Source organism: Mobula hypostoma, unplaced genomic scaffold, assembly GCF_963921235.1.
Source record: "Mobula hypostoma unplaced genomic scaffold, sMobHyp1.1 scaffold_94, whole genome shotgun sequence".
NCBI classification, from domain to species: domain Eukaryota; kingdom Metazoa; phylum Chordata; class Chondrichthyes; order Myliobatiformes; family Myliobatidae; genus Mobula; species Mobula hypostoma.
The window spans coordinates 174,099-195,049 of record NW_026948222.1 but is presented as its reverse complement, the minus strand read 5'-3'; the positions used below and the strand labels follow the sequence as shown (position 1 = coordinate 195,049).

Here is a 20,951-nt window from a genome sequence, read left to right as displayed (position 1 = left end):
GGGGACCGTGAGAATCAGGTGTGACTAAGAAATCTGTATAATTCAGTGATGAGAGGAATGCATGTCCCATTGGTCAGCAGAAATGTTCCACCCCGCACTGCTGTAACAGCTGTCCATTAGTCACCATAGCGCCACCAGTGGTAGGAGGACAAAAGCAGTGGACGCTGTCTGCTCAGCCTGCCTTGCCTTTCCTATTGACACATCACTCCCAGTCCAGGACACAAGATTGGTTCCTAAAAGGGTGTTGCCTGCAATAAAGCGAGGAGATACTCCGGAGAATCGCGGAAAGGTGTACAATCCAGCGACAGAGGAAAAATGGGTATTGTGTGACTGTGGGTGCATGGGCGCAGGGATATTAGGCCGTATCAAGTCTTCAGTGGAAAGGCCCAAGATGTTTGGAAGTGTGTCGTTCTATCTAAAAACAAAACAGTGTTCTCTTTTATACTTCAATTAATGCCTGACGATCAACTGTTAATTTTGTTTGTAACAGCGCAGCAAAATCTGACCCCAACTGTCCTCGACATGGCTGAACGGGCGGGCAGGGGAGGAGTTCCAGTGACGTCAACATCAGGAAAGGTCACGGTTATGTCCTTCACAGGTCCGAGCTCAGTGATCACCGAGCTCCTGGCAGGCTGCAACGACTCCCAGCTGCTGCAGCTGACGGATTTCTACCGGGACAGGCTGGAGCAGGCGATGGAAAGAGGAGTGTACGGAGTGAGCCTGGCGTTAAAGGATGAGAATCAGTTCAGCGGAGAGGAACATCGGGTGAGTTTGGGTTTGAATTTTCACACATCAGAGGACTGATGGCTGTCGGATCTCTGACTCATTGGATATTAAATTAGAAAAAAGAACAACTGGGAAAAAAAATACTGTACATACAACCACAGAAATGTGAATCTGAACCAGTGATAGAAAGGGTTGAGAAGACCCCGCGGACTGATGAGTGGCTGCTCAGTGTTCAGAGTGAGTTGAGCAAGTAACCGTTCTGTAGGCTCACAGTATAAAATGGAAATACGGCGGGAGGTTTCGGTTTGGGAAGGCTGTACAGTGTGACGGCGGGATGTCAGTGAGAAGCGGGACATCACAGTGGGTGCCGCAGGAGCTCGAGTGTGTTCTGTTCTGGGCGGAGATGATTGTGTTACAATCTGCAGCAGCAAAACGTGTGCATGGGGGAATACTGCCATGTTGTAACGTGTAATCACTGAATACACCTCCACTGGAAAAGACAATGGAAAGGCATCAGGTGTCAGCTGGCAATCCGCTGTCATGTTTGACACTGGCGGACAGAGCAAATGAATCACATCATTTTTTCTGCAACTTCTCTGAGAATGTTCACTCTGCTATATAAAAAAAAAACTCCTGACTTCTTTCTTCCTCTGTGATCGTTATTTTCCGATTTTTTTTACATCGTCAACCCTGATGAGGAATTATTTATGGAATTGAAGATACGTCAATAAAGCCGTCACAGACCAGCCAGGATCTCATTGACTGGTAAACCAGCTTCACGGTGCATGTTCCTCCGTGTGCTCTGAACTCACAATGTACAGTCCATGTCCAGACAAGGTCTGTACCCGTCCGGGTGACTGCTCAGTATGATCCCGTTACAGCGCACATCATTTACTTCTCATTGTCTGTGTGAATCTGTCGTTCCCTATATGTTCACCGTTACTCTTCGCAGACAATCTCTGATCTCGCTGATAATGGCAAGAGGGCGGACAGTTCTAAACTCCTCCTGAGCCTGGTGATGGAGAAAGGCTCCCGCGCCCGGAGGGCGATGTGGGAAAACTTCGTGAAAATGCGCAATGTCGTCCCAAAGTTGGACAAAATGCTGAAAGAAATTCAGGAACATGGTGAGTTAATATCAGAGATTGATCTAATTTAGGATTCAGGCTCTACATATTTAATAATTTCACGCATTTCAATTCCCCAAATTGTTTAAATCCGAACAGGTTGTGTTCCGATCCATCGACCCGTCCCGGAGATTCCTTGTGAGCTGAAAGGTAAGTGAAGAAACCACTGCTTCCACCACAGATTGATATTGTGTAGGGCCATATCGTTGCTGAGACACGTGCATTTGACCAGGTCAATGTTGGCAACATGGCACAGTGAGACGCATCGAAAATGTTTGCTGGAGGGTTGGTTTACATAGGACATAGAGGGTGGATAAATCTCCTGCACATGATGGAATGCACCCTCGGGTCCTGAATGAAGTATCTGGAGAGATTGCAGAGTCATTAACGATGATCTTTCAAGAACTGATCGATTCTGGCGCTATACTGGATTACTGAAAAATTGCAAATGTTTCTCCGCTTTTTAAGAAGGGTGGGAGGCAGCAGAAAGGAAACAATAGACCAATTAGCCTAACATCAGTAGTAGGGAACTTCTTGGAATCGATGGTTTGGGATGAGATGACGGAGTACCTGGAGACAAATGGCAAGATTGGCCAAAGGCAGCATGATTTCCTGAAAGGAAAATCCTGCCTGACAAACCTACTACAATTCTTTGAGGAAAGTGCAAGCAGGGTAGACAAAGAAGATGCAGTAGATGTGATGTACTTGGATTTTCAGAGGGCCTTTGACAAAGTGCTGCACACGAGGCTGCTTAGGAAGATACTAGCCCATGGAATTACAGGGAAATTACTAGCATGGGTGGAACATTGGCTGGTCGGCAGGAAACAGAGAGTGGAAATAAAGGGAACGTATTCTGTCTAGCTGCCAGTTACCAGATGAGTTCCACTGGGGTCGGTGTTAGGACCGCTGTTTTTCACAATGTATGTCTATGATTTGGACTGTGGTATTAATGGGTTTGTGGCTAAATTTGCCGATGATACAAAGATAGGTGGAGGAGCGTGTAGTGTTGTGGAAGCAGAGAGCCTGCAGAGAGACTTAGATCGTTTAAGGTAATAGGCAAAATAGAGGCAAATGAAATAGAATGTTGGAAACTGTATGCTCATGTATTTTGGTGGAAGAAATAAACGTCAGACTATTATTTCGATGGGGAGAGAATACAAAATGCAGGGAGGCAAAGGAACCTGGGAGTCCTTGTGCGAGATACCTTATAAGTTAACCTCCAGGTTCAGTCGGCTGTGAAGAAGACGAATGAAATGTTTTCATTCATTTCTTGAGGTATAAAATATTAGAGCATGGATGTGATGCTGAGGCTCTATAAGGCACTCGTGAGACTACACTTGGAGTATTGATTGCAGTTTTGGGCTCCTTATTTTAGAAAGGATATACTTATATTGGAGAGAGTTCAGGGAAGATTCACGAGCATGATTTGAGGAATGAAAGGGCTACCTGATGAGGAACGTCTGGCAGCTCTTAGGCTGTATTCCCTGGAGTTTAGGGGAATGAGGGGAGATCTCATAGCAACATTACGAATGTTAAAAGGCCTGAACAGATTACATATGGCAAAGTTATTTCCCATGGTCTGGGATTCCACGATAAGAGGGCACGACTTCAGGATTGAAGAACGTTATTTTAGAACTGAGATGCGGAGAAATCACTTTAGTCAGAGGGTGGTAAATGTGTGGAATTTGTTGCTACGAGCGGCTGTGGAGGCCAGGTCACTGGGTGTACTTAAGGCAGAGATAGATAGGTTCCTGATTAGCCAGGGCATCAAAGAGTATGGGGTGAAGGCAAGGGAGTGGGAATGACTGGAAGAATTGGAACAGCCTATGATTGAATGGCGGAGCAGACTCGATGGGTCGAATAGGTACTCCTGCTCCAATATCTTATGATCTTATGGCATTATGAGGAACAACATAGAAAGTTGGAGTGTTTGCTGCAAGGGAACACACCTCTCAGGATCCGGCAACGACAGGTCCCTCCACCGGAGTCAGAATGGAGAAGACAACCATCTGAAGGAGTGAAAATCAGATTTTCTTTTTTTTTTTTTTTTTTTTTTTTTACTGCGAAGAGTGAAATCGTTTCCCTACAGCCACCCAACCCCAGAACAGCGCTCATCCGAAATCACTCTTTAAAATTCCCTCTGATCCTACAAGTCATCAATTTTAGAACTGGGAGTCCATTGAAGCTCTCATCAGAGGGAAAAGAATGGCAGTATCCATTTAATCAGAAAAGCAGTTAACATCCCAAACTGGTCTGTTCAACCCCAAAGCTGCATATGGAACCCCCTCTGTTCACATCTGCACGCCCTCAGTGCAAACACAGCTGCAGTTATCCAGTGTAAGTTCCAACTCAATAATCCTGGGCAGTCCATCAGGAGACAGTGTTAGTGAGGCTGAGATGGAGGACAAAATACTCAACTCTGTCCACAGAAGCTGAAATTCATGTGTGCCGGTGTTGTGTGATGGAGACCGTGGAAGGGTAATAGATGGGAATTAGGACAGAGAAACCGATGGTTGTGGGATTGCGGCAGAGCGAGTGCAAAGCACTGAAAATATCTGAAACAAAATTGCGGTTAATTACATTATGTTCGGCTGGATAAGCTGCTCGCTACATCCGTAAGCGCATTGTGTCTGTGAAAATGGAGCCCGAGGCAGTACATGGGCACAAGCGATTGTAAGGCTGCATAATCGCAGACTGCGTTGGATCACTCAACGCCAAATTTACGAGGAGAGGGCAAAGGAAAGGCAGATATTGCACAAGTTACTAATATTACAGTACCCATGCTTTATTTGAACTGGGTCAGTCTCTCTCATTGCCAAGTTCAAGTTCTAAAGATACAAATTTATGTATGGCTCCAGTGATAGATGTTTCAGGAAGTTTACAATCTGCTCAAGTCTCTGTCACCACTGTTAATGCTTTTCCAGTCCACATTCAGACAATAACGCCCCTCAGTTGCCATACACCATGGATACGGTACATAGAACATAGAACATTGACATTCAGCACATTAGAAGCCCTCCGGTCCACAGTGCTGTGCCGACTATGTAACCTACTATTGAAACTGCCGAGAATTTCCGCAGCGCATAGACCTCTATTTTTCTCAGCTCCATGTTACTATCCAAGTAGCTCTTATCAGTACGTCAGGTATCGGCTTCCACCACCGCCACTGGCAAATGCATTCCACACACCCACCACTTCCTAATTAAAACCAAAAAAAAATCTTACCCATGACATCCCCTCGGTAACTATTTCCAAGCACCTAAAATCTATGCCCCTCGTGTTACCATTTCAGCCCCGGGAAAAAGCCTCCGGCTATCCACACGATCAATGCCCCTTATCCTTTTATACATCTCTATCAGGTCACCGCTCATCCTCCATCGCTCCAAGGAGAAAACGCCAAGTACATGCAACCTACTGTCATAATGTCCACCCTCCAATCCAGGCAACATCCTTGTCAATCTCCTCTGCATTCCCTCTATAATATCCACATCTTTCATGTAGTGAGGTGACCAGAACTGAACAGAGTAGTCCGTGGTGTCTGACCAAACTTTGAAATAACTGTAACATTATCGCACAGCTCCTGAACTCAGTCCCAGGACTGATGGATGCCAACACACCATACGCATTCTTAACAACACTGTCAACCTGCGCAGCGGCTTCGAGTGTCCAATTGACACTGGCCTCAAGGTCTCTCAGATTCTCCACACTGTCATGAGTCTTACGATTTACATGTACATTATATTCTGTCTTCAAATTGGACCTACCGAAATGAACCACTTCAGGCCTATGTGGGTGGAAGTCCATCTGCCACTTCTCAACCCAGTTCTGTATCCTATCAATGTTCCGCTGTAACTTCTCACAACCCTCCAGACTATCCACAACATCACCAACATTTGCGCCATCAGCAACCTTACGAACCCACCCTTCAACCTCTGCAGCCAGGTCATTAACAAACTCAGAGGGTGGGGGACAAGAACGGTTTTCTGTGGAGCACATTGGGGCTCCAGCCTCCACGCAGTATGCGAAGTATCTACGACCACCCTTTTCCTTCTCTGGGCAAGCCAATTCTGGATCCACAAAAGGTCTCCTTGGATCCCATGCCTCATTACTTTCTGAACGGGGAACCCTTGCATGGGGAACCTTATCCAATGCCTTATTCAGATCCATATCCACTATCATCACTGCTCTACCTTCACCAATGTGTTTTGTTGCATCCTCAAAGAATTCAATCAGGTACGTAAGGCACGACCTGCCCTTGCAAAGCCATGCTGACTATCCTTAATCAGATTATGTCTCTCCAAATGCTCATAAATCCTGCCTCTCACAATCTTCTCCAACAACTTGCCCACCTCTGATATCGATGATGCAGACATCATCACCAGAGACTCAACAATCTCTTCCCTCTCTTTCCATATCAGCCTGGGGTATATCTCGTGCGGTCCCGTGACTTAAATCGAACTGAATGCTTTTCACAGCTCCAGCAAATCCTCTTTCTTAACGTCTACATACTCAAGCTTTTCAGTCCACTATAAGTCATCCTCAGAGTTGCCAAGGTCATTTTCCCTGGTGAATACTGATGCAAAGTATTCATTAAGTACCTCCGCTACCTCCTATGACTCCATGCACACGTTCCCAATATCGCACCTGATTAGCCTATTCCCACATTGCTCATCCTCTTGCTTTTCACCTACTTGTAGAATGCTTTGGGGCTTCGCTTAATCCTGCTCACCAAGGCCTTCTCATGGCCCCTTCTGGCTCTCTTAATTCCATTCTTAAACTGCTTCCTCGCAACCTTGTAATTTTCAAGAGCTCTACCGGTACCTTGTTTCTTGAACCTTTCGTAAGTGTTTCTTTTCTTCCTAACTAGATTTCCTACATCCTCTATACAACATATTTTTTTTTACCTCTACCATCCTTTCCCTTCTTCAATGGGACATACCTATGCAGAACTCGATGAAAATGTTCCCTGAAGATTTGCCACATTTCTGCTGTGCATTTCCCAGAGAACATTTTCTCCGAATTTATGTTGTCAAGTTCCTACCTAATAACATCATATTTCCGCCCCCCGCCCACCACCACCCAAATTAAATGCTTTCCCAAATTGTCTGCTTATATCCCTCTCCAGCGCTCTGGTGAAGGAGATAGAGTTGTGGTCACTACCTCCAAAATGGCCTTCCACCGAGAGATCTGTCACCTGACCGGGTTCGTTTTCCAATACCAGTTCAAGCACAGACTCTCCTGTAGATGCCTTATTTACATATTGTGCCAGAAACCTTCCTGAACACACCCAACAAACTCCGCCCCATCTAAATCCCTTGTGCTAAGGAGACGACCATCAATACTAGGAAAGTTAAAATCTCCCATCACAACAGCCATACTATTATTGCGCTGTTCCAGAATCTGCCTCCCTGTGTGCTCCTCGATATCCCTGTTACAATTGGGATAGTAGTTATTGGGACAGTAGAGTTATTGTCCCTTTCCTGTTTCTGACTTCCATCCACACTGACTCGGTGGATCATCCCTCCATGTCTTCCTCCTTTTCTTCAATCGTGGCATTATCACTAATTAACTATGCCACACCCCTACCTCTTTTGCCTCCCTCTCTGTTCTTTTTGAAACATCTAAAGCCTGGCACATTCAGCATCCATTCTTGCTCCTGACACATCCCAGTCTCTGTAATAGCCATAACGTCATACTTCCACGTATTATTCCACGCTCTTTTAATCGGCCTTGTTTATGATACTCCTTGCATTGAAATAGACAGATTCAAACCATCAGGCTGAGTGCATCTTTGTCCTAACGTCTGCCTTTCCTTCCTCACAAACTCCCTACAAGCTGCCTGTACTTGCGTTCCAACCACCCCATCCATTGCCTCTTCACTTCGGTTCCCACCTCCCTGCACATCCAATTTAAACCCTCCCCAAAAGAATTAGCAAACCTGCCCGCCATTATATTGGTCCCCCTCGTATTCAAGTGGAACCCGTTCTTTTTCTACAGGTCACGCTTGCCCCAGAAGAAGTACCAATGATCTAAAAATCTGAATCCCTGGAATGAGTATAATCTCCGCTCCGTCTTTCCCCACCTCTCACTTCCCCCTCTCCTCTGCGTCTCTCCCCACCCCTCCCATCCCCTTCTCCACTCCTTCTCTCCCCATCCTTCCCTTCACCCCGTCCTCTCCGTCTCTCCCCACCCCTCCCATCCCCCTCTCCACTCCTTCTCTCCCCATCCTTCCCTTCCCCCCCTCCTCTCCGTCTCGCAGCACCCCTCCCTTCTCCATCTCCTCTCCGTCTCTCCCCTGCCCTCCCTTCCTCCTCTACTCTCGTCTCTCCCCAACCCTCCCTTCCCTCTCCACTCTCTCTATCCCATCTCCTCACCTCCCCTCCCCTCTCTTCGCCTCTCTGCACCCCCCCGCTCAACCCCCTCTGCCGCCCTCTGTACCCCTGTCCCCCTCCATCTTCCCACTCCCTCTCTCTCTCGACTCCCTCTCTCCCTCTCCCCCCTTTCTCTCTCTCTCCCCACTCTCTCTCTGTCTCATCCTTGTCTCCCACCTCCATTTCACACACCCCCACCAGCGGATTTCTGACCCATCCTATCTGACCCCCTCTCCACGTACTATATTTATCTTGAACAGTGTTTAATGACCTGGCGCACACAATCTTTAGGTTCCAGAGAGACTGTTGCTGCCGAATATGGGGTCTGCAATTGATTTTCCCCAGTTTTCTTCACAGATCCGAGCTCAGTGATCGCCGAACTCCTGGCGAGCTGGAATGATTCCCAGCTGCTGCAGCTGACGGATTTCTACCTGGACAGGCTGGAGCAGGCGATAGAAAGAGGGGTGCACGGAGTGAGCCTGGCGTTAACAGCTGAGAATCAGTTCAGTGGAGCGGAACATCAGGTGAGTGGGAGGGAGAATGGGTTGAATTTTCGCACATTACAGGACCGATGGGTGTCGGAACTCTGACTCGTCGGATATTAAATTAGATAAAGGAACAACTGGGAAATAAATGCTGTACATACAATCACAACAATGTGAATCTGAACCAGTGATAGAAAGGGTTGAGAAGACTGATGAGTGGCTGCTCAGTGTTCAGAGTGAGTTGAGCAAGTAACAGTTCTGTAGGCTCACAGTATAAAATGGAAATACGGCGGGAGGTTTCGGTTTGGGAAGGCTGTACAGCGTGAAGGCAGGATGTTAGTGAGAAGCGGGACATCATCAGTGGGTGCTACAGGAGTTCGAGTGTGTTCTATTCTGGGCGGAGATGATTGTGTTACAATCTGTAGCAGCAAACAGTGTGGATCGGAGAATACTGTCATATTGTAATGTTTAATCACTGACTAAACCTCCGCTGAAAAAGGCAATGGAAAGGCATCAGGTGTCAGCTGGTAATCCGCTGTCATGTTGGACACTGGCGGACAGAGCAGATGATTCACATGATCTTTTCTGATACTTTTTTTTCTGAAACCGCTCGCTCTTTATAAAAATTCTCCTGACTTATTTCTTCATCTGTGATCCTATTTTCTGATTTTTGCTTTACACCGACAAGTCCGGTGAGGAATTATTTATGGATTTGGAGCCTCGTCGATGCAGCCATCACACTCTATCCAGGGTCTCATTGACTGGTGGACCAGGTCCACGGCGAATGTCCCTCTGTGTGCTCTGCACTCAGAATGTACAGTCCATGTCCAGACAGGATCAGCACCTGTCCGGGTGACTGCTCAGTGTGATCCCGTTACAGAGCACATCATTTACTTCTCATTGTCTGTGTGAATCTGTCAGTCCCCAATATGTTCACTGTTACTCTTCACAGAAAGTCTCTGATCTCGCTGATAATGGAAAGAGGGCGGACAGTTCTAAACTCCTCCTGAACCTGGTGATGGAGAAAGGCTCCCGCGCCCAGAGGGTGATGTGGGAAACCTTTGTGAAAATGCGCAATGTCGTCCCAAAGTTGGACAAAATTATGAAGGAAATTCAGGAACATGGTGAGCCAATATCAGAGTCTCATTACTTTAGGATTCAAGTTCTACATATTTAATAATTTCACGCATTTTAATTCCCCAAATTGTTTAAATCCGAACAGGTTGTGTTCCGATATATCGACCCATCCCGGAGATTCCCAGTGAGCTGAAAGGTAAGTGAAGAAACCGCTGTTTCAGCGAATGGTTGATTTTGTGTATGGGTCATATCTTTGCTGTGCCAGGGAGAGACCAGGTAAATGTTGGCAACGTGACATAGTGAGACCTATGGAAAATGTTTGCTGGAAGGTTGGCTTTCGCAGGACATGGGGGGTAGATAAATCTCCTGTACATGATGGAATTCACCCTCGGGTCCTGAAGGAAGTAGCTGGAGAGTTTGCAGAGTAATTAACGAAGATCTTTCAAAAATCAATAGATTTTGGCACTGTACCCGACTACTGGAAAATTGCAAATGTTACTCCTCTATTTAAGAAGGGTGGGAGGCAGCAGGAAGGAAACTATAGACCAGTTAGCCTGGCATCAGTGGTAGGGAAGTTCTTGGAATCGATTGTTAGAAATGAGATTATGGAGGACCTGGAGAGACATGATAAGATAGGCCAAAGCCAGCATGGTTTCCTGAAAGGAAAATCCTGCCTGACAAACCTACTGCTATTCTTTGAGGAAATTACAAGCAGGGTAGACAACGTCGATGCATTCGAAGTGATGTACATGGATTTTCAGATGGCCTTCGACAAGGTGCTGCACGTGAGGCTGCTGAGGAAGATAAGACCCATTGAATTACATGGAAATTACTAGCGTGGGTGGAGCATTGGGTGGTCGGCAGAAAACAGAGAGTGGGAATAAGGGGATCCTATTCTGGCTGACTGCCGGTTACCAGTGGAGTTCCAACGGGGTCGGTGTTGGGATCGCTGTGTTTTACGATGTATATCTATGATTTATACTACGGTATGAATGGATTTGTGGTTAAATTTGCCGATGCTATAAAGATAGGTGGAGGAGCAGGTCGTGCTGAGGAAACAGAGAGCCTGCAGAGAGACTTAGATAGTTTAAGGTAATGGGCAAAGAAGTGGCAAATGAAACACAACGTAAGAAAGTATAAGGTCATGCACTTTGGTGGATGGAATAAACGTCAAACTATTATTTAAATGGGGAGAAAATTCAAAGTACAAAGATGCAAAGGAATTTGGGATTCGTTGTGCAAAATATCTTAACGGTTAACCTGCACGTTGAGTCGGTTGTGAAGAGGACGATTGCAATGTTTGCATTCATTTCTTGAGGTATAGGATATAAGAACAAGGATGTGATGTTGAGGCTCTATCAGGTACTAGTGAGACCACACTTGGAGTATTCAGCGCAGTTTTTGGCTCCTAATTTTAGAAAGGATATACTAATATTGGAGAGGATTCGGAGTCGATTCACGAGAATGATATCAGGAAAGAAAGGGTTACCTTAAGAGGAAAGTCTGGCAGTGTTATGGTCCGAATCAGGGTCCCCTTTAAATTTACTTTGTTTATGTTACGATCCGGATCGTTGACTCCCTGTTTTCCCGTGTCCCTCGGCTTTGGTGATTAGAGGCAATTAACGCACGGCTGAACCGGTAGTTTATAATCTCCGGCTTTCAGCCGTTTGGTGTGGGAGCGTTTTTAAAGTCACTAAGGTACGGCGTGCCAATGTCATCTGGCTGGAGCAAGCCTAGTCTCAGCCAGAAGCGAGTGACGGTAACTCGCCTTTCCTCACCGGAGCAACCCTATCCAGTTACCTCGCCAAAGTGAGCCTGCAAAGTTTCGTCACCAAGGTGGGTCCATCAGTTAACCCGCCGGAGGGAATCAAGAACCGCTGTCTACTGTTCCCGGGCCGAGTCGAGAGCCCCACACTACCCGGATGCTCCAAGTCAAGTCCTGGCTCCGGCGGCATTCAAGTACCAAGTAAAGTCCTGACCCTGGCGGTATTCACGTATCAATTCAAGTCCTGTCCCTCGCGGCTTTCAAGTACCAAGCCAAGTCCTGGCCCTGGCGGCATTTAAGTAGCATGCCAAGTCCTGGACCTGGCGGCATTCAAGTACCAAGACAAGTCCTTTCCCTTGCGGCTTCCCAGTTCCGAGTCAAATCCTGGCCCTGGCGGTCTGTGATTCCTGTCCTACCCCGCTGTATCGCTTCTCTTCCCCTCTCGCCTCTAGCCCTCGTCTGCAGCCCTCGCCTGCACTTCGGTCTAGTTCTATCGCCGGAGCTAGTTAGGTACTGTCTGGTGTGCTTTCGTGTTTGTCTTGTCTTGTCCTCGCCTCCGTGGGGTAAGTCAGGCCGTCTTGCTGTTGCCCCGCGGAGTGTCATGAGCCCCAGCCCTATGTCCTGTACCCAAGGAGGGGTCCCGGCTCTCTGTTCTGTGTGCGAGTCCCGGCCCTATGTCCTGTACCCAAGGAGGGGCCCCGGCTCACTGTTCTGTGTGTGAGTCCCAGCCCTATGTCCTGTACCCAAGGAGGGGTCCCGACTCTGTTCTGTGTATGTGTCCATGGTTCCGTGTACCTGCTCTCCCGAGACCGAGGCTCTGTTTTCCATGTTCCTCCTCTACCTAGCCCATGTCATGTCCCTGTCCTGTTCTGGGGTCCGAGCCCGATGCAAGACCCAGGTACTGGGTCCTTGCCCAGTCTCCGGCTCGGAGTTCATACCCTAGCCTCTTCATGTCTCCTCTAGTTCTGGGATCCAATTCCGAGTCCAAGCCCGGACCCCAGGTCCCAGCCTAGTCGTAGTCCTTGTCCAGTTCACTACTCCTGCTCCTGCCTAGCTCTCCTGGTATCGAACAATAAACTAAATCTAAGTAACCTCACAAGACGTGTCTTGCATTTGGGTCGACCCTTACACCCAGTGCCCCCGCCATTGTGACAAGCAGCTCTTGGGCTGTATTCCCTCGAGTTGGGGAGAATGAGGGGAGATATCATAGCAACATTCCGAATGTTAAAAGGCCTGAACAGATGCATATGGCAAAGTTATTTCCCATGGTAGGGGATTATAGGACAGAGGGCACCACTTCAGGATTGAAGAATGTCCTTTTAGAACTGAGATGCGGAGAAATTACTATAGTCAGAGGCTGGCAAATCTGTGGAATTTATTGCCACGGGCGGCAGTGGAGGCCAGGTCACTGGGTGTATTTAAGGCATAGATAGATAGGTTCATGATCAGCCAGGGCATCAAAAGGTATGGGATGAATGCAGAGGAGTGGGAATGACTGGAAGAATTGGAGCAGCCTATGATTGAATGGCAGAGCAGCCTCGATGGGCCGAATGGCATGCTTCTGCTCCTATATCTTATGATCTTATGACATTATGAGGAACAACACAGAAGGTTGGAGTGTTTGCTGCAAGGGAACACACGTCTCTGCGTCCCGCAGCGACAGGTCCCTCCACCGGTGTCAATGTGGAGATGACAACGCTGGAGGAGTGAACATCAGTTTTTTTTCCATCTTTTTTTCACTGCGAAAGGTGAAATCATTCCCCGACAGCCACCCTAACCCCGGAACAGCCCTCATCCTAAATCACTTTTTAAAGTTCTCTCTGATCCTAGAAGTTACCAATTTTAAAATTGGGAGTCCATTGAAGCTCTCGTCAGAGAGAAAACAATGGCAGCACCCATTTAATCAGAAAAGCAGTTAACATCCCAAACTTGTCTGTTCAACCCAAAACCAGAATATGGAACGCATTCTGTTCATATCTACACTCCTTCAATGCAAACACTGCTGCACTTATTCAATGTCAGTTCCAACTCAATAATCCTGCGCAGTCCACCAGGAGACAGTGTTAGTGAGGCTGAGATGGGGGACAAAATCCTGCGCTCAGTCCACAGAATCTGAAATTCATGTGTGTCTGTGTTGTGTGATGGACACTGTGGAAGGGTGAGAGATGGTAATTAGGACAGAGAAACCGGTGGTTGTCGGATTGCGGCCGGGAGGGTGCAAAGGACTGAAAATATCTAGAAATAATATTGCAATTAATTAAATTGTGATCGGCTGGATGAGGAGCTCACTACCTCCGTAAGCGCATCGTGCCTGTGAAAATGGAGCCCGGGGCAGTACATGGGCACAAGAGATTGTAAGGCATCATAATCGCAGACTGAGTTGGATCACCCAACGCCACATTTACGAGGAGAGGGCAAAGGGAGGACAGATATTGAAAAAGGTTCTAATCTTACTGTAGCCCATGTTTTATTTGAATATTTGAAGCTCTTGAACAGAAACGTGAGGAATCTCAACCAGAACACTGGGTCAGTCTCTCTCATTGCAAAGAGATCGATGAATCATGAAGTTTACAATCTTCTCACGTCTATGCCACCACTGTTAATGCTTTTCCAGTCCACATTGAGACAACAAACCCCTCAGTTTCCCTGCACTATGGGTATGGTATATAGAACATAGAACATAGAAATTAACAACTCATCAGAAGCCCTTCGCTGTTCCGACCATGCAACCTACTCTAGAAACTGCCGAGAATTTCCCCAGCGCATAGTCCTCTGTTTTTCTAAGCTCCATGTGCCTATCTAAGTGTCTCTAAAAGACCCTCTGATATCCGCTTCCACCACCGCCACTGGCAGTGCATTCTGCACACCTACCATTCTCTGCGTAAAAAAAAACTTCCCCTTGACATCTCCTCGGTACCTATTTCCAAGCACCTTAAAACTATGCTCCTCGTGTTAGCCATTTCAGCACTGGGAAAAAGTCTCTGGTTATCCACACAATTAATGCCCCTTATCCTCTTATACACCTATATCAGGTGACCTCTCATCCTCCATCACTCCAAGGAGAAAAGGCCGAGTTCACGCAACCTATTCTCATAAAGCATGCTCCCCAATCCAGCCAAAATCCTTGTAAATCTTGTTTGCACCCTTTCTGTGGTTTTCACATCCTTCCTGCAGTGAGGCGACCATAATTGAGAACAATACTCCAAATGTAGTCTGACTGGGGTCCTATATAGCGGCAACATTACCTCTCTGCTCTTAAACTCAATCCCACGATTGATGAAGGCCAATACACCGTATGCCTTCTTAATTACAGAGTCAACACACGTAGCACCTCTGAGCATCCTATGGATTCGTACTCCAATATCCCTCTGATCCTCCACACTGCCAAGAGTCGGGTGTGGAGTATTGGATGTGGGAAAGATAACTTCGGGGAACGCAGATTAAACAGCAAAGGCTTAGATTGTGAGCAGCTGTTATTGGGAATATCCCCATCCGGCATGTGGTGTCGATTAAATATCAGCTGATCCGAATTTGGGTCCGGCGTTTTCCAAAGGCTAATACATTCAATGATGACAGCACCTGCGGCTCTTGATGGGAGATGTTGTAAATTTAGTCTGAAAGGGAGAGATGAGGTGAATGATGTTGAAATGAGGCTCTGAGTTGAAGGGAGTGAAGAGGCGTGTCAAAGAATCCAATGGGATAGAGATCAGGTGTAGATGCGGATAGGAAAATATCAGATAGAGTTCAATCCAAAGAAGTATGCGTTGTTGCAATGCAGGAGATCAAATATGTGCGGGAGGTATAGAGAAAAGGTCACGCCGCTTACATCATTCATGCCTGGAGGGATTTGATGTCCATGTCCATAGCTCCCTGAATGTGAATCTTTATGGGTCGCAGCTGTATAAAACTTCGGGTTGGCTCCCCTTGGAGTATTGGTGCAATTCTCTCCCCCATTACAGGAAAGATGTGAAGGCCTCAGTGGGAGCTGAAGAGAAATGCAACTCATATCCTAGATTAGAGGCCATTAACTTTAAGGACTGGTGGACAAACTTCAACATTCAGCGAATGGGGGAGAATAATTACCACCAGAGGCAGGTGAGATGAGTTTAATGTGGCATCATTCTGGCACCAACGCTGTGGGCTGAAGATGTTATTCCTGTGCTGTTCTACGTTCTATGCAGGTCCTGTCACAGCTGAAATCCAGAACCACCTGCTACCGAAATTGCTCCTTTACACTTGATATATCTGAAGAACCATTTGGTATCTTCCTTAATATTATTGTCAAGCTAACTTTCCTAGTCCATCGTTACCGTCTTAATGTCTTTTTATTTTTCCAGTTGTTTTCTGTTTGTTCGAAAAAGAACCCAATCCTCTAAATTCCCACTACTATATGCTCTGTTGTATGATCTCTGTTTGGCTTTTATGTTGGCTTTAACTACTCTTGTTATACACGTTTGTGTTATCTTTACTTTCGAATATTACTTCCACTTTGGGATGTATATATCCTGTGCCTTTCGAATTGCTTCCGAAAATTCCAGCCACTGCTGCTCTGCGGTTTTCCCTGCCGAGTTCTGTTCCAATTAATTCTGCCCAACTTCTCCCTTATGCCTCTGCAATTCCCTTTACTCCACTATAACAATGATAAATCTGACTTCAGCCTCTCCTTCTCAAAATTCATGGTGAATTCTTTCATATTATCACCACTTTCCCTTCAGGGTTCTTTTACCTGAAGTTTTCTAATCGATTCTGGTTCATTGCACAACACCTAATCCAGAATAGCTGGGCTTATTCACCAACCGCTCTAAAAAGCCATTGCGCAGGCATTCTATAAATTCCCCTTCTTGGGATCTAACACCAACCTAATTTTCTAATTTACCTGCATATGGAAATCTTCCCTGGCTATTTTAACATTGTTCTTTTTGCATGTATTTTCTATCACCCTTTGTAGTTTGTAGACCACTTCCTTACTATTGTTTGGGGGCCTGTATTTAACTCCCATCCAGATCTTTTACCCTGCTGTTCCTTAGTTCTATTCACAATGATTCAACACCTTCCAAAACTATGTCACCTCTTTGTAATAATTTGAAACATAGAACATAGAATAGTACAGCACAGTACAGGCTCTTTGGCCCACAATGTTGTGCCGACCCTCAAACCCTGCCTCCCATATAACCCCCAACCTTAAACTCCTCCATATACCTGTCTAGTAGTCTCTTAAATTTCACTAGTGTATCTGCCTCCACCACTGACTCAGGCAGTGCATTCCACGCACCAACCACTCTCTGAGTAAAAAACACCTTCCTCTAATATCCCCCTTGAACTTCCCACCGCTTACCTTAAAACCATGTCTCCTTGTATTGAGCAGCGGTGTCCTGGGGAAGAGGCGCTGGCTGTCCACTCCATCTATTCTTCGTAATACTGTATATTGTATACCTCTATCATGTCTCCTCTCATCCTCGTTCTCTCCAGAGAGTAAAGCCATAGCTCCCTGAGTATCTGATTTAATTCCATTTTTTCCAATAGAGCAACTCCTCCCGCTCTATCTTCTTGCATGTCCTTTCGATACAATACGTACCCTTGGATATTAAGCTCCCAGCTATAATCGTTCAGCCATATTTCCGTGATGCCTACAACATCATGCCAGCCAATCTGCCACTGTGTTTCAGGTTCTTCTACCTTATTCCCTATGCTGTGCACATTAAGATACCTGTATTCACCCTTTTCGATTTTGTCTGCCTTTTACGTTGCAACCCATCCTGTTGACTGCAATTATGCTATATCTAGAGCCATTCCTCACTTCACATTGCGTCTGTTTGTAAACCAGCAACCCCATTTTCAGCGTTATTATCCACCTCTCCTACGATACTTTTTGCATTGTAATATACACAACTAAGGACTCTAGTCACACCTTGCTGAACATTTTGATTCTAATTGTGTCTGTCTTACCAACATATACCTGCACGACCTCTCCACTAACTGTTCTGGTACTTGGGTTCCCATCCACCCTTCAATTCCAATTTAAACGCGTACGATGCAGCATTAACAGACCTTCCTTCTAGGATATTATTCCCCTTCCCATTCAGCTGCAAATCATCTCTTCTGTACAGGTAAAACTTTCCTGTAAGAGAGCTCAATGATCCAGAAATCTTATGCCCTCCCTCCTAAACGAACTCCTTTGTCACGTATTAAACTGCATAGATTTACTATTTCTGGCCTCACTGGCACATGTCACCGTTAGCAATCCTGAGATCACAACCCTAGAAGTCCTGACGTTTAACTTAGCACCTAACTCCTGGCTTGAGACGGTTGCTTCTCACCATTGCAAGGAAACTACATTACAGTTCATCTCGTTGTCTGACTTGGACAGCTTCGGGTGTACTCCGGGCTCACTCTCTTCCTGTAGCCTCTTCCTCATTATCTGCGAGATCATATAAAAAAACAACCAAAACCATCTATTAAACAGCTCCTGTCCTGGTGACCATGCTTTCCCAGTTAAAACACTCTCTTCTTATCCGTGACCCGACTATCTTTCCCTTTGCAAACTCTAGATATGTCACCAGATCTGAATGCACTGTAAGGATAAAGAGGTTGTACAAACCCGAGTACTTCTGCGATGCAAATTTCACTGACACCCCACCCCACTTCCCAGTTTGCACTTCCAGCCCATGACGGTGACAGCTGACCCCAGACTCTGGGGGTCTGTAATAAACACAATGTTAAAAAGAAGATTAGACAGTAATTAATATGTAGAGAGAATTGTTGCTTCCTGAAAGGGCACATATCCTGTCACATCCAATGGACCAGACCCTCTCTGGTTTACACCTTAATTTGCCCTGGGCCCCATCTTCCCCGGGTGATAGAACTAACAATCATCCCTCTTTCTCCCAACAGTCCACCCCACCACCCACCGTCTACGGACCCACACTCTACCCACACTCACCACACACCCACACGTCCACCCATAACCCCTACCAACACACAGACAGATCCCCTTCACCTGAAAACCCTCTCCCAGTTTGGGCAGCCTCACGTACTGTAACCGGTCCCACAGTCCCTGTTCGAGCGCAAATCTAAATCCGGTCTGCGGGACAGAAGAACCCGGAGCCTAAGGCCGTCCGTCATAACTCAATATCGACCTTTTCCCACTGCAACCGGCCTTCGATTTACACAAACCCGAGATCAGCCCCTCCCTCACCGCAACCGGACGGAAACACTTCGGTTCGGCATCGGGCCTGCTTATAGTTGGAGTTCACCACGGCTCCCGACACCGCCCCCTCGGCCCAACCAGTGGGCAGCAGACCTCATGCAGCCGGCAGTGGCTGGAGATCCCCGCGGAGCCACTCTCCGTTATCCCTCCGGCTCTTTGTCTGTGACACTCCCGATCTCTACATCAACGCCATCCACCCGACTCTGAGCAAATTTTTACACAATTCCTCTCAATGACCAGCTGTGTGAATGATCCCTGGATTGTACAGGAAGGGGAAACCATGGTCTACATTGTCAGAGTGTTCAGTTTGTCACGATTTAAAGACTGTAGGTTTTCTGTTGACTAATAGAAAGTGTGTAGACCCGGCTGGCAATTCTGGTTTACATTACTATGTTACGTACCCTGTGACTGGTTAAAGAACCAGCGGAAAAAGAAAAAAAAAAACTTTGGAGTTTGGTATTGCTGCTTACTAATGCTATGTATTAATAACTACGCAATACAGTTATATCAGTTCAGATATATAAAACAGTTTAGCAAAGATTATATGTATGGAAGTGTGGAAATATAGAAACCAGGCTTCTTCAAGCCTATGGGTAAATACATACAACCTTAAGGTGATGGGTAAAATTCAGTTCAGTTCGTGGTATTGAGTTGAGTAGTGGTGGAGAAAGAGAGATATTTGTAATCCAGGGTAAATGTCGAGAGAAGGCAATTTCGTCGATATTCCACGGATTCCATGACAGAAATACAAGATAACAATAGTAGTCGTTTTTTTTTTTCTCCGAAGTTGTTCCAGTCCACAGACGAAGTATCACCGACAGTGATCTTCAACGAATATCCTTTCAACACAAGTGGTTCCACACACGAATTCAGCTACGGGTCATCCCAAAGTGGTGGCCACAGGATATTCCAACAGAATCCACATATGGATTATCACCAAATGTAGCTTATTGTAATGGGACCCTATTCAAGGGAACCAACACCAAGCACAAAACGTGACAGCCGCTTATCCAGTCCCACGACATACGAAACGACTGCAACAGTGATTTGCCACAGTGGTGTCTTTCTTCAGTGAACTACCACACTAAAACAAGGGTAACACGCAAGTGGTATTCACAAAGGTACTCCCCTCACCAGAGAACCCACTCTTGTGGAGTAACTACGTGACAGTCACACCTTCGTATTCGAAAGGAACTCAAACTCACCCTCACGGGCTACTTAGAGAGAGAGAGAGTCCAAACAGTGACCTCTTTGTCACTAGGTTTCTTCTGTTTCAAACCTTCCACTCCCCTCTTCTCTTCCTTTAAAGTCATCGAATGTGACCACAAAAAAAAAACGAGACCGTTTTCAGTGTGTGAGTTATCAACCCAGGCGAGTATTGGTCACACAAATAACTTCCCACTGGTCACACCTTTTCCACACTGCGAGAATCACTAATCGATTCACCTGACCGATCCTCCAAACACCAACTTTTCTCTGGGCACTCAAAGCTCATCTAGTGTCCAAAACCATGTGTCCTTCAGTCTATTAGCTGACCTTCTATTTATCTCACCATGCTGAACACCAGCTGTCCATCAATTAGCTCCTCCCTCCTCTCTCTTTAAGAACACAGAAGCTGTCAGTGTCCTTGCAACAGTGTAAAAATGCTGCAGAGAAACCATAACACTATCTCAAGGCAGTCTTCGCCTCTCTCTCTGTTTTTAACAAGGTACTTGTGTTGAACAACTCTCTCTCTCTCTCTTTTTAAAGGTATAGTCCGTAAAAAAAATGACACCGAGGGGTACATAACAAGTAAAACAGATGATTTTCAAAGTACTTTTAAACAACGAGATCCTGCACTATTAAAGCTACGCGAAACTAAATTACACTAGAAGTCCTTCACAAAATATTTGTGCTTTTGTGATCCATTTGGCGACAACCAGCATGCTACCCGCTCCACCAACAGCGGCACAGCCAGACGAAACAAATGACTGATTTTGTTATCCGCCTGCAATCATGTTAAACTTCTATTCAGGTTTTTAAAATATCATGCTCCCCCTCACCGGGATCTGACGCCATGTGTGCGGTACCTTGCGTCATACAGGCGCTACCTTACGTCATACACGCGCTACCCGGCTCCCGCCGAGACGGGCTAACGGCTGAAGTACTAATCACGTGACCCCCCACCCCCACCGCCGCTGTCAACAGAGAACTAAA

At 46.3% G+C, this 20,951-nt stretch overlaps 1 protein-coding gene across 1 annotated transcript in view; it reads left to right on the top strand.

Annotated features, from left to right (window-relative positions):
* Positions 1-20,951, top strand: part of LOC134342006 (NACHT, LRR and PYD domains-containing protein 3-like) — a 50,343-nt gene that overhangs the window by 11,575 nt on the left and 17,817 nt on the right. Inside the window, 6 exon segments of the mRNA XM_063039945.1 lie at positions 491-765; positions 1,679-1,850; positions 1,950-2,000; positions 8,579-8,745; positions 9,659-9,830; positions 9,929-9,979. Of these exon segments, the coding sequence (XP_062896015.1) occupies positions 523-765; positions 1,679-1,850; positions 1,950-2,000; positions 8,579-8,745; positions 9,659-9,830; positions 9,929-9,979 (856 nt within the window). The 5' untranslated portion in view covers positions 491-522.